The 13,327-nt window shown below is 47.3% G+C and overlaps 1 protein-coding gene across 2 annotated transcripts in view; it reads right to left on the bottom strand.

Annotated features, from left to right (window-relative positions):
* Positions 1–326: 326 nt before the first annotated feature.
* The window catches only part of LOC106806490 (src substrate protein p85-like), a 40,515-nt gene continuing 27,514 nt past the window's right edge, over positions 327–13,327 (bottom strand). For both annotated transcript variants that reach the window (XM_014808455.1, XM_014808454.1), the window contains 7 exons: positions 12,575–12,738; positions 10,318–10,449; positions 9,948–10,034; positions 8,344–8,832; positions 6,737–6,842; positions 3,984–4,102; positions 327–2,411 (listed from right to left, as the gene is read on the bottom strand). In XM_014808455.1, the coding sequence (XP_014663941.1) occupies positions 2,328–2,411; positions 3,984–4,102; positions 6,737–6,842; positions 8,344–8,832; positions 9,948–10,034; positions 10,318–10,449; positions 12,575–12,738 (1,181 nt within the window). In that variant the 3' untranslated portion in view covers positions 327–2,327. The remainder of the gene's footprint in view (positions 2,412–3,983; positions 4,103–6,736; positions 6,843–8,343; positions 8,833–9,947; positions 10,035–10,317; positions 10,450–12,574; positions 12,739–13,327) is intronic.

Genomic DNA, 13,327 nt, shown 5'->3' with positions numbered 1-13,327 from the left:
CTGGGGTGATATCTTTGCCCTAGGGTGATATCCTTCTCCTAGGGTGATAACTTTCTCGTGGTTGCTATCTTTCTCGTCGAGTGATAAATAATCTTGCTCGCATTGTGATATCTTTCTTGTAGGGTGATATCTTTTGTAGAAATGTATTACTGATTTCGCGGTAGTAATTTTACTAAAGCAAAATTAATTGCTTACATTTTAGAGTTAGGTGGGTACATTTGTTAATAACGCGGATTTTAACGTACCTTGAAATTATGATCAGTTCATGCTATAAGATATCATGTTACACGGGCAAAAATAAATTCAAATTAATATACATAATAATATTGTTTGTTTTATCTCTATAATAAAGGATTTATTACTCGTGATTATAACAAATTCGCGTTTCACGTTTCAACGAAATGGTTTCGCTCGCCCTTGGTTACCGGTACATTTGATAACAGATAGACCCAGAGAATAATACACGTAGCTTACCTAATCAATCACCAGAGAATATATGGAGCGAGAGAACTAGACAGAACGATTTAGACAGAATTTAGTCATAAATTTTTTTGATCTACATTCATACATCCTTCGGTACACCAACACATCACCATTTTCACCCCTTGAAAAATCGTCACAGCATCGTTTGGTCACGTATTCGTCTTACCCACCCTGCGTCGCATCTAGATGCCTTTTTGTCACGTTGTCGAACTTAAATACTCACGTGTGCGTGTGTGTCAAACGTGTTGTGTCAAATGTCAACCACGCGACTATGCATCTCAGCACGTAAGATCACGAAGAGGGCAAATGTTCACTAGCACTGTGGTAAGCTGGTTACTATCGTATATAGTACGAGAAAAAACTAAGCTATTTCTAGCAGTGACCCGCCGCCAGGAATTAAGCTTATAAAACAGTATCGGTCAACTCTCGTCATCACAGATCAAAAATACACAGCTAGCTTAGCAGTTTAGTTCACAGACACTCGGCGATCGTCATGCAACAGCAACGGCATTTCTACTTCACATACTTAATTCGTATTTAACATAATTAATTCGTGAATTTACGTCAGCGGCTGACTGCCGACTGCGTGATAGTTACCTCTCATCGGCGTGCTTGCGTTAATAAGGCGCGAGTACGCGTAAAATACGAAAAATATCGCGATTCATTTCACGCGGTGCTATCTGCATGCACCAGCATCAGAATAAATTCATAGGTTAGCAATGTATACCCGCACCTGTTAAATTGCATCATCGCTAATTTTCAATTACGACACGTTGTAAAAAAATCATGCATTATACATAGGCGAGATAAAGTAGTATATACATACGACTACCCTCCATATGCTGCCGAATCAAATTCAGGTCGCATTACTGGAAACAACAGAACGTTTTGATTGAATAGTTTTTTTTTTTCAAAGATATTTGCCATTATCAATATGGATCATCTCAGGAAACTAACAGTGAATGCCAGTACAATGAATAATAATGAAGAGTAAATCATACAACTATCAAACGTTCCAGCATTTTTCATGCTCTCTCCACATACGGATTACTATTTAAATGAAATAATATATACCTTGTTCTAACATTTCAGAAGTACATGGTGCGACAAATTACTAACAGAAACACGAGTCACGAACACATAGAACATGACGGAGACAAATTCAAGTTAAATGTCACGATTTTCGTACAATAACTTCAAGATAAAAAAAAAAATTACCGGTATATAAAATTCAACAACTGAACGCACGATTTGATATGCTACATCCGCCATATTCCGTCGTAATAAGCCGCCTCTTCACCGCACCATTAGCCGATCATTCCCGGATGCTCTCGGGAAATTTTCTTTAGCGATCAAGAATGCCCGCGCAGATAATCAGCTTTGCGGAGTGATACGACTATGCGCCGCTGCGTACAAAACAGCATGAAGATCCAATTGCGCCGACGGAAAGCCCACTGTTTTCATCTCAAAGTCTGGTTTTAGAGTTGCCAGGAATATCGAACATCAGAGATCGCGGTTATCACCCTCCCTCTCTCACACACTAATAAGTAATCGCCGCCGACACTGACACCAACGCGTGCGCGGCGTGACGTCGTTTCTGTTCGATCGCGACGCGCACCGCCCCCGCATTGCCACGGCGACGCACGATGCCGGAGACGTCACAGTCGCCGTCAACTACGCAAAGAGAAACGAAAAAAACCTCGCTCCCCGAGAAAAGATCGTCGTCCCCGATTGGCTCAATTGCTCCCGCCCCGAGGGAACTCGTCATTGCTCTACCGGTCTGCTGGACGTGGGCGGGGGACGGGGGAGGCAGGGCGTGGGACGACCGAACACGACATTGGTTTCTAATCGCTCAGTAACTCGACGTAGTTAGCAGGAAACAGGCCGACCTTGCCGCGGCACTCTCCCCTCCACCAGCCGGCATCAATCTGCGGAAAAACGAATCGCACGGAAAATAAATTTACAATGCGATGTCACGAGCGCGTAACACAAGTGTATTGTAAACCCATATCAATCAACCAATCAAGAGCATGTGAGGGTTTATATGCTCTCACTAATATTATATATGATTATTTATAATATATTTATAATATCAATTAATATATAATTCAAAACCTGAATTAAAACTCAAGAGAATAAATTAATAAATGGTATTTGAAATTGATACAACCAGTAATTAAGCCTGTTTGCACGGTTACATAAGTGTTAGCTCGGACAGCAAGGCTTCTAGCACATACGTCAGGCAGAATCTTTTTTGCGAGTGTGTTTAAATTCATAGTGTCATTCAGGCATTCAATCAATTCATCAGTAATTTATCACTGTCACTCCTCGCAACACATATGCAGTATATATATATATATCCTAGCAGTGCCAAATGTCTATCTACATCTTGTTTTCACACGTAATTAGCACTAAACAGTGTCACTGGATAGCTAATCATCGGCGATAAACTTATTTAAGCCTTTAATATGTTATCATTCAATGCACAAGTAAATCTAACAAAGCTAGGCTTGGCAATAGTAATCCCCTAGCGCACGCTGCACAGGCACTACGCGTACATGATTTTCGGCGAGTTCTTTCGTGAATCTGCCTTAACGAAGGTGATTTGAAACCGCTTGTCATCGCGTCAAAACCATTGTTTTCCTCATTATTAAGAACACTGCCACAAATAAGCACATGACACGATAGTGTTACAGTGCATTGAAAGCTTACAACTGTACAATTTCTGTAGTATGTTTAAGCTTGCCTTTTTTATGCCTTGGCTTGCGAGTACAGTATCTTCGATTGCAAACTCATACGAGGGATTGTAACTTTTATATGAAGCTTTACAAAAATACGTTTGAAAGTAAATTCGTTGGACGAATAACAAACGGTGGACGTTCATACACATGGGCAGAACCACATACACACTCCTAGCAACTTCGTTGCAATGGCATAATGAGCAGTTTTTCATCAACTTCATCATTAAGTGTGCAGGCGTAAAGGATGAACCGAGTAAAGGTTCACCGAGTAAAGGTTCAGTGCATAGTTGCAACTGATTACCTAACCCTACATGTACCCACTCGAGTATCACCTATGAAAGCACCTCCCTTAAGTTTTAAGAGTAGGCCGTGGTAGAGCTAGAGTCGTATAGCAGAGTCGACGTGTGCTAGCAGAGCTACTAAGTAACACATTAGAGACGAGCACTTGCGAGCAATTATTGCCGCTAACGTCGGCGCGCGCGCGGCTGCGACCGACAAACAGTCGTAAATTATTTCACGGCAGGTTTCGTCAGCTTTTTCACCTAAACTGCTGGTCTCAGTCAGCAGGTGTGACTGGCTGCCACTGGAGATGCCAGTTATATGTGAGGTGGGAGTAAATCTCTTCCCCCCTCTACCCCCCTCTCTCCCTCCCTCTCCCTCCCTCTCTCGCTCTCCCTTCCTCTCCCCGCTCTTCTCTCCCACGGCTGCAATCGCTCGTTGTCTCAGATAATCGCCAGGTGGCGCAAACATCTACATCACCTGTTCGATGTTCGTGATGATTTCTTCCGGATCGAACGACAGTTCGTCGTCGTCTGCCGCTTGGTAATCGTAGATGGCCACCGCACGCAGCAGCCCGGCATCGCCTGCCTGCACCGCATCTGAAACCGACGAGAGATGGCATCAGTCTAGCTGGCAGACAGACGGGATAAGGAGGGGACGGGAGCGGAGAGAAGGGAGGGGACGGGAGCACAGGGGAGGGAGAGACGGGAGCGGAGGGGAGGGAGGGGATGGGAGCGCAGGGGAGGGAGGGACGGGAGCGGAGGGGAGGGAGGGACGGACAGCGGAGGGAAGGAAGGACGCGAGCAGACGGGCAGGAGGACGGAAGCGGAGGGGAGATTAAGATGGCTGAGTCGGGAGGGAGGGACGGGAGTGGAGGAGAGGGAGACGGGACTGAGGGAAGAAACGCGCGAAGCAGAGGCGGAGGAGGCGACGACGGAGGACAGGCAGAGTGACGGCAAAGCCAATGGGAGGGAGTGACGGAGCGCAAGGAGGACCAGTGACGGAAGCAAGGAGGTAAAGCATGGGAGCCTCGGGGGAGGGAGAGGACGAGCAGAAGTGGAGGGGAGTGGGGGACGGGAAGCGAGGAGAGGAGAGGGGAGCGGGGAGGGCGGACGGAGCGCGGGGGAGGAAGACGGGGCGGAGGAAGGGTAAGACGGAGCGGAGGGGGAAGGCGGGACGGGAGCGGAGGAGGGCAGGGACGGAAGGCGGAGGAGCGAGGGACGCGAGCGCGGGGGAGGGAAGACGGGAGGAGCGAAGGAAAGACAGGAAGGGGGAGGGAAGACCGGGAGCGGAGGGAGGAGGGGACGGGGAGCGAGAGGAGAAAGGGACGGGACGAGGGAGGACGCGAACGAAGCGGAGGGCAAGGGAAGGAGGGAGCGGAGCGGGAGGGACGGGACGGGAGGCTGAGGCGAGTAAAGTGGGACGGAGCGGAGGGAGAGGGACGGAAAAGCGGAGGGAGGAGGGACGGTGAGCGGGGAGGAGAGACGAGCGGAGGGAGGAAGGACAGAGCGGAGTGGGAGCAGAAATGGGGGACGGGAGCGTGACGGGAGGGAGGACGGAAGGTGGGATAGAGGGAGGGACGGGGAAGCGCGGGGAGGGACGGGACGGGGAGCGCAGGAGGAAGGATGAATCGGGAGGGAAACGGGAAGCGGAGGGCGAGGGAGGGACGGGGCGGAGGAAGGGAGGTACGGGAGCGCGGGGGAGGCGAGGGAACGGCCGTCGAGAGCGCGGGGGAAGGAAGGGAAACGAGCGCAAGGAGGAAGATGGGAGCTCAGGGGGAGGAAGGGGATGGGAAGCTGAGGGAGGAGGACGAGCGGAGGGAAGAATGGACGGAGCCTGAGGAGGGAGACGGAAGCGGAGGGGGGAGTGACGGTAATGCGCAGGAGGTAAGGATGGGAGCCTCGGGGGGAGCGGGACGGGTAGCAGAGGAGCGGAAGGGGACGGGGCGTAGGAGTGGAGGGAGGGAGCGGAGAGAGGAGGGGACGGTCGAGCGAGGGGAAGGAGGGGGACGCGGAGCGGCAGGCGAGAAGGGAGGGGACGCCAGGAGGGAGCGGGAGCGGGGACGAGGAGGACGGCGGCGGAGGCTGAAAAGAGGGACGGTGGAGCGGAGGGAGAGAAAGGACGGGAAGCGGTGGTAAAGGGAGAGGAAGGAAGAGAGGAAGGGAGGGAGAGCGAGGGAGGGAGGACGGGAGCGGAGGGGGGATGGACGGGAGCGAGGGAGGAGGACGGGAGCGGCGAGGGGAGGAAGGAACGGAGCGGGGGAGGGAGGGGGGAGCAGAGGAGAGAGAACGGAAGTGGAGACGAGCGAGTGAACACGTTGCGCAGGGAGGGAGGGACGGACGAGCGGGAGGGACAGGAGTGCGGGGGAGATAACACAGACATTGACCGTCGCCACGGTTACGCGTCGTCACGTCGGCAGCCTGCCGCGCATTCGCTCCCTCCGTCGCGGCTGCGTCGCTTGCGAAGCATGCTCAGATGATTAATTTAGACGACGGTTTTTTTTTTAGAAATTCAAACGGTAGTGACACGGCATACGCGTATCCGAACGTAGATAGAATAATACACGGATTTGCACTGCGTAAACACCAGACGATTATTAACGCGCTGCATTCCAAATCCGAATCTACACAACTCGCGATTAATAACAACACCGGTCTGTTGCTCTCACAAACACCCGGGCAGGATATGAAATAGCAATCCACGCAGACGAACCAAACAAAGAGCACAGATAAGTCACGTACGAGAGTGTTACACGGGTGCAGAGAAGAGATACATCAGTGTGTCACACAGGTTCACAGGTATGATGGCACACCGGTTAGGTTAGGTGCACGAACGAGTCACACTTTCAAGTGGTGGCAAATTCACACCCACGGTTACCACAAACCCCACAATTCTTTCACATATCTGCCCCACTATTTGTGTTCTGGGCAACTGACCATCAGCAGTTATCCATTAACTACTACTAACCACGTAATAGTATCTAAGTTGGTCTGTGGGACCCTCCCCCCACCCCACCCACTCCATCCCACTATCTCTCTATGGTCTTGTGGCCCGTCGTCAGAAACATCGTAACGTTTAGGCTATCGTTAAAACTAAGGTTGTTATTAACGATGGGCCGCTGGCGTACACGGACGTGATCGCGCGGCAACGACCGGCGGGCATGCGACCGAGCAGAGCACGAGGTGAGCGTGCGAAGGTGACTCGTGCGGGCGAAGGGGGGGGGGGACTCTCACCTGGATCCTCGTATAGTTCTTCGTCCGGCGGCTGCGTGGGGTCGTCTCTGATGGCCTCATACATCGGCTGATCCTCGTCGGACGTCGCCTCGGTCGGTTCGCCGCGCTGCAACACCGCAGCAGCGACGCAGCGTTACGAACGATCGTCGATAGCGTTAGACGCACGCACGCACGCACGCACGCACGCACACGGGCATGCACGGATTAAATACACGAACCGCGAGCATGCATTGATCCATGCACGTACAGACGCACACGTATCCTCCCACCGCACGCACGCGCGCGTATGCACTCACACGTGCACGGATCTATACACGCACCGTGCGCATGCATGGATCGCCCAGTCACACCGCACGCACGCACGCACGCACGCACGCACGCACGCACGCACAGTCATGCATAAATCTATGCATGCAAACATTCATGCGTGCATGGAAGGATGCATTTACCACACGTACGCACGCACGCGCATGGAAGCCACCAGGCACAATCACACACTCCAGAACTTCACATAGCGTGCGTGATAACTTTGCAGGTATAACTAGGATGCTGAGCTTACACACAGCAACGAGCCATCAAACCTTCACTCGTCATAAACAGCGCGACGACATGAGCCTGGTAAATAGATAGTGAATTATTGAAAAGATCCAGCAAAGCCTGAAGATTTTCCAGTGCGTCTACGCGTAGGTGGAACGTGTGCTTTCTAGCAAACTATTCTTTTCGGCTCTCCTAATGTTGCTGTCATCAAGTCAGACCACTTTTTATGCATCGTTATAGGGTGCATGCACAGTGCATGCTGACATAGCGGATACCGCGGGCGACGTGAAATAAACGTAAGCCTCAAGCTAATAGATGCTAAAAATGTTTTGAAATATTGATGTTCTGTGACACATTATAAGCATGAATGATGCAGATTGGAGAAGAAGCTGTGGGGTTTTGCGTGCAAAATCATCGAAATCGTTATTCACATCGAAACAACCAATGCGGTAAAAATGACAACAATGAGCATAAAGCCTCTCGGTTGGAAAAGCTGATATTAAAGTAAAAAACCGCATGAACAAGGTTTTATGAGCGGCTCAACCTATACACGAATATGAGGAATTCACTGCCACAATGTATGGGAGAGAAAACCAACATTAGTGAAAGTAATAGGAGAGGAGCAACGATTTAGGACTTCAACATTAGATTGAGTCAGTTCACAGAGTAATGCCACGATTTAAAGCAGTTAGGAGCCGATATTCATGATTTTTCCTGACCTATACAATGGTATGCAACAATATTTCACAATTTGCTAACTTATATGAAAGGATAATGCACTCATAAGCATAATAATAACAATGGTAGCTTTTCTAGCGCCTGCGTCTGTAATCTAAAAATAATTACATTTGGTAACAGCTTAAATTTCTAGTTTAAATAAACTAATAAAATGGTAATATTTTATCACTACGAGCGCTTAATACCCAATAAATTAGGTTATTAGGCTCATGAAGGTCCATTCAAACAAAACGATTGTCTGTACTGACTAAGGCCATAGTCAAGCATCCTTGTGTGAGTGCACGCGTGCGTGAATTCGCGCATGTACGTGTAATTCGCGATAAGGTACTCACTGATTGGTACTGCTGCTCCAGATGCTGCTGCTGCACCAGTGCCTCTTCCTCCTCCTTCTTCTTCAGAAGTTGTCTTTCCTCTTGTTCCTTTTCTCTATGTTTCCTTAATTCTTCTTCCTCTGCCCTCATCCCCTCCTCAGCCTCCTTCTGCTTTTGCTTATATTCATCTTCTTGTTTCCTTCTCTCGCGCTCCTGCTCCTCCTCCTCTTGTTTTTTGCGGTTATCATCTTCTCGTTGCTGCTTAATTCTATCTTCTTCTTCTTCTCGTTTCCTCTGCCTATCCTCCTCCTCTTGCCTTCTTGTCTTATCTTCCTCTTCCTCTCGTTTTCTCTGCCTATCCTCTTCCTCTTGCCCGACCCTTTCCTTCTCCCTCTTCTCCTGCTGTGATTTCTCATCTGCTTCCTTCTGAGCTTGTGCTCTTCTCTCTGCTTCGTGCCTGTGAGCCTCTTCCTCTTCCTTTCTTTCTTGACTCAGTTTTTCTTGTCTTCTCTGGAGAAAAAAAAACAGCATCGAGATGACTAGTACTGGCCACCATCTTAATCAAGCTGGGAAACAAGCACAACTTGCTACAAGCCAAGCAAGCAAGGCATACTCCACAATGCCACATGTGCTTTAACAAGTTTTCATACAACTAGTATATTATAGAACACCTATATAACGATATCTGTATCTATCTATCTATCTACCTATCTATCTGTCTCTCTCTCTCTCTCAATATATATATAGATATATATATATATATAATCTCTATTGTGTGCTCTCGATATATATATATATATATATCACAATGCTGATTTGCAAGTGATGATTTAGAGCGCATTATTGCATTTCAATGGCTTGCGAGATAAAATTTGTGGCCTGATATAGTCATTAGCAGCAGAAAACTATTTTGAAGTTTGAGTGCTAAACAGTTAAGGGCCAACAACACAGAAACAGAATGGAACAAAAGCTACATCACCAACGACTATAACGAGCCGCAACTAGAACCTCGTGTCGACAAAAAGCACCGATTGAAGCAAAATTTTATCTAGTTAATTATCAATTTTGCTTCAATCGGTGCTTTTTGTCGACACGAGGTTCTAGTTGCGGCTCGTTATAGTCGTTAGTGATGTAGCTTTTGTTCCACTCTGTTTCTGTGTTGTTGGCCCTTAACTGTTTAGCACTCAAACTTCAAAATAGTTTTCTGCTGCTAATGACTATATCAGGCCACAAATTTTATCTCGCAAGCCACTGAAATACAATAATGCGCTGTAAATCATTATGAACGACAACTCCAGGCTATACTCGCAGCGACTTATTGCGTCACGACACGATGTATCACAGAGGGCTTCAACAAAATTAAAGCATTACTTCGATAAATTTAAATCGAGTCATGCGGTTATACTACAGCTGAGACAGGGAGTAATCATCATCGGAAGCAGCATGCTGATGGGTGGGAGGGGGGGTGATAACGATTCATCCACAGCTAGTTATCTAAGGGAAAAATTATTTTGCTTCACAATTACCGTCTACACTTGCGGCATCGCATGGCGGGGAATGCCAGTGAATGACGGTGGCGCTAGAGAAACTTTTCAAATCGTGCTGACACGATTGCCTCAACTTACCTCCTCTTTACGTTTTTCCTCCTCGGACTCGCGCTTGTCGCGCTCGCTGCGTCTCCTTTGTTCCTCCTCTAAGCGCTTCTTCGAATCCTATTAAAGGCCAGTCAGCGAGGGTTTTAATTTCATATTCATTCAGCACAGACCTTCCGACGAGACGGATTTATGTTGCGCATGTTCGAAGAACAGCAAAATTCTCCCACCGGACAACTGCCGCCTCACTATTTCAACACGTGTTAAGACACGTCTACGGTTCAACAGTTCTCGCAAAATTTTCCATGGCTGTAAATTAGACGGCCAATTAAAAATTACCGTTAACGCCTCCGCAATAGATAACGCGACGTAAATATGCTAATCGCGGCGCGACGCAACAAACCTCTTCCTCCTGCTTGGACATCTGTTCGAATTTGGCACGAAGGTTGCTGGCTTTCTGCTCTGAAGGCACGTCCGCTCTGGTTTTCTCGTAGCTTGGTGACAGTGGCTCGACGTTGTCATATCCATGTGCAGCCTACACATATAATCATAGTCCCGCTAGTCAATTACCACTTGTAGAACAAGTGCCGCAGAGCGACAGGGCTCATCTGGTGTCTGGTGTTCTGCTGATAAATTTATTTGTGCATAGCAAGACGTCCTATACATACGTTCATTTCTAACCCAAAAAACAACACTTCAAACTAGTGTAATAAAATTCCAATAGATGGCGGGCCACTATCAAAGGCATCGTTGCATCGGTCAGCAAAAGCATTGCAGCAATGGCAGCTGTCAGTGTGACGACGAATTGCAAAAAGCAGGAGCGAATAATTACCATATTATTACTATACATAACGTGCGTTCTATGGTGTCAGGTAATAAGGTACATTAAACCCCTTGCGAGGCACATCTGGCTCGTTAAAAATAGCTCAATGGTTGATACAGCCAGAGGCAGAGCAGCTCGTGCAAGATTACAATTTACAGCAATACGATAGCAAATATCTCTAAACTAATTTCAGTACAAGGTAGGCCAGTGATTAGTGGACCGAATAAGCTCAAGAACGTACACACTTGCGTCTATATTGGTGCCAAAATTTGATGAGAAAATTAACTCTGGGAAATCCGCAGCCTCACTCCTGGGTAATTATTTGAGTGCTAGTGAGTAGTGACTGTATTCCAACTATTCATAATGTACACTACAGAATCTTATATATAAGTCATGTCATTATCTCCTAAGTAAGCGTTGTTCAAGTAAGAGTTATGTGTGGAATTTCACTGTAAAATGGGAGCTTTCCACACCCACAGGTACTCGCCAATGCAGTTGAGAGAAACAAATCCATGTTTAACCCTCCTCTTGAGGGTCAAAAGGTTATCCGAGACTTACTCTTCGCATGTCAGCGGAAAGTACATTTCATGGTCCTTTCAATAAAGCCATAAAAATGCTAGGTCACCGCTGAAACAAAAAAGTTTTTCGAAAATCGCTCCGTCAGACCATGTCCTCAGAAAATGTCTAAAATCTGCCTGCTGCCCATATGACCTTGCACTGTGACCTCCAATTTCAGCACAGTGATGGTTTTTCCTACCATGATGCTATACACTTATACTCACAAGCCTAGGTCGAGCCGTTTAGATTTGTGCCGCAATTCTGCATTTCCTCCCTATACCTTAAGTTAAGGAGTGAATGTTCCCCCTTCTTTTACACCTCTTGACCTTTGACCTTCACCCCCAGCTTCGACATCCCAACTCGTTTTGACGATCCCCCCCGATGTGCCGAATATCGTGACCGTACGTCGAGCGGTTAAGATTTGTGCCCAACTGTTGACGCACGGACGGACGGTCGGTCGGACGGACGGACGGACGGACGATCATGCGATTCTACAAGCTGCATCTGACTACGTCAGTTGAGCTAAAAACGAGAACTTTACTTATATTTACTTTTATTTTGTACATAGCACGTATGTGTAGGTATGCATGTATAATATATATATATATATATATATATATATATATATATATAAATTTTGTGTAATACAGCAGAACCCGCCATAACGTGGGCCACCATAATGTGAGTATGGGTATTCATGATTCGGGATTATCAATCACTTGGCTCTCTTTTCTCCTTTTTTCGTTCATTCTTTTACATTATTTCATATGTATTTTTAACTAAATAACAGTGTTTATCTATTCTATGCAAGTGTAATTTTTAAAACCTTTGCATGTATGTAAATTATGTTTGTTTGTTTTTGTTTCAATGAAATAATTAAACCTAAAATTACACCATACGTGGGTGTATGTTGGTCGGAACGGGGCGATAACAGCATGAAAATCATTGGTTTATTCACAAACTTCCCATTCACTAACAGGAAATGTAATCATTCAACTATCCCGCTATAATGTATCCCTAATATTTTAGAGAAATTATCACATATAATGGGGTTCTGCTGTATTCATTAAACCTATTACTTTATTGCTATTCTTCACTTACCATGCTGTCACATCTCAAATTTCCGTTCTACAATCAATCTGTTGCTACGACGTCGTAGAGATTCGCACGTAGCAATCACCCTTCGTGCGTCGCATCAACAAACAAACGCCCCCGTCGAACACTGCTCACGGCACCTTGTCACCCCCACCTCCTCTTCTCGGATCGCAAGACGCATTACCTTATCCTTCTGCTCGTCCACGCCGAATTTTCCACCGAAGCCCTTCTTGTGGTCAACCTGTGACGGGTGGGCGTCGACTTTGGTCACGTCATCCCAGCCGGCGGCCGACTTGTCGACGCGGTCCTTCTGTACTCCGTACTTGCCTCCGAATCCCTGCGCGTAATCTGCAAGCACAGCACAACACAGGGTGAGAGCGCCTGCGTGTGCGACGTGTGAGGGAGACACTCTGACTGGTCATGCGTGGGATGGTATATGGCTGATTCGGTGTACAATCATTGATGAGTGAATCACACACAACACATTGTTCTCTTAAAAGAGGGTGGGTAAGGGTATTTTCGTGAAACGTGATCGGCTGTTTTTATACCTCGTGAACTGTGAATTGCAATTTATTTTGTCTGTGAACTGTGAATGGACCACCTTGCGCGAAGTGTGATTTAGCTTTTATTTAGTCTGTGAACTGTGAATAAAAGGTTTCTTTCCTCGTGAATCTATGCATGTCAGGCGCGGATTTAGGACGGTTTGCACCGGTTTCCAGAAACCGGTCACAGGCCTCAAAATTCACCAGAATGCACCAAATATAGCCTAATTTGTAAAAAATTCCCGGGGGGGGGGCATGCCCCTGCCCCCCCTAGCTGCATGAGAACATATGGAAACTATATATATATATATATATATACACACACACACACGCACGCACGCACGCACGCACGCACGCACGCACGCACGCACGCACGCACGCACGCACGCACGCAC

The sequence above is a fragment of the Priapulus caudatus genome, unplaced genomic scaffold (assembly GCF_000485595.1).
Source record: "Priapulus caudatus unplaced genomic scaffold, Priapulus_caudatus-5.0.1 Scaffold164, whole genome shotgun sequence".
NCBI lineage: Eukaryota > Metazoa > Priapulida > Priapulimorpha > Priapulimorphida > Priapulidae > Priapulus > Priapulus caudatus.
This window is presented reverse-complemented; position numbering and strand designations above follow the sequence as displayed.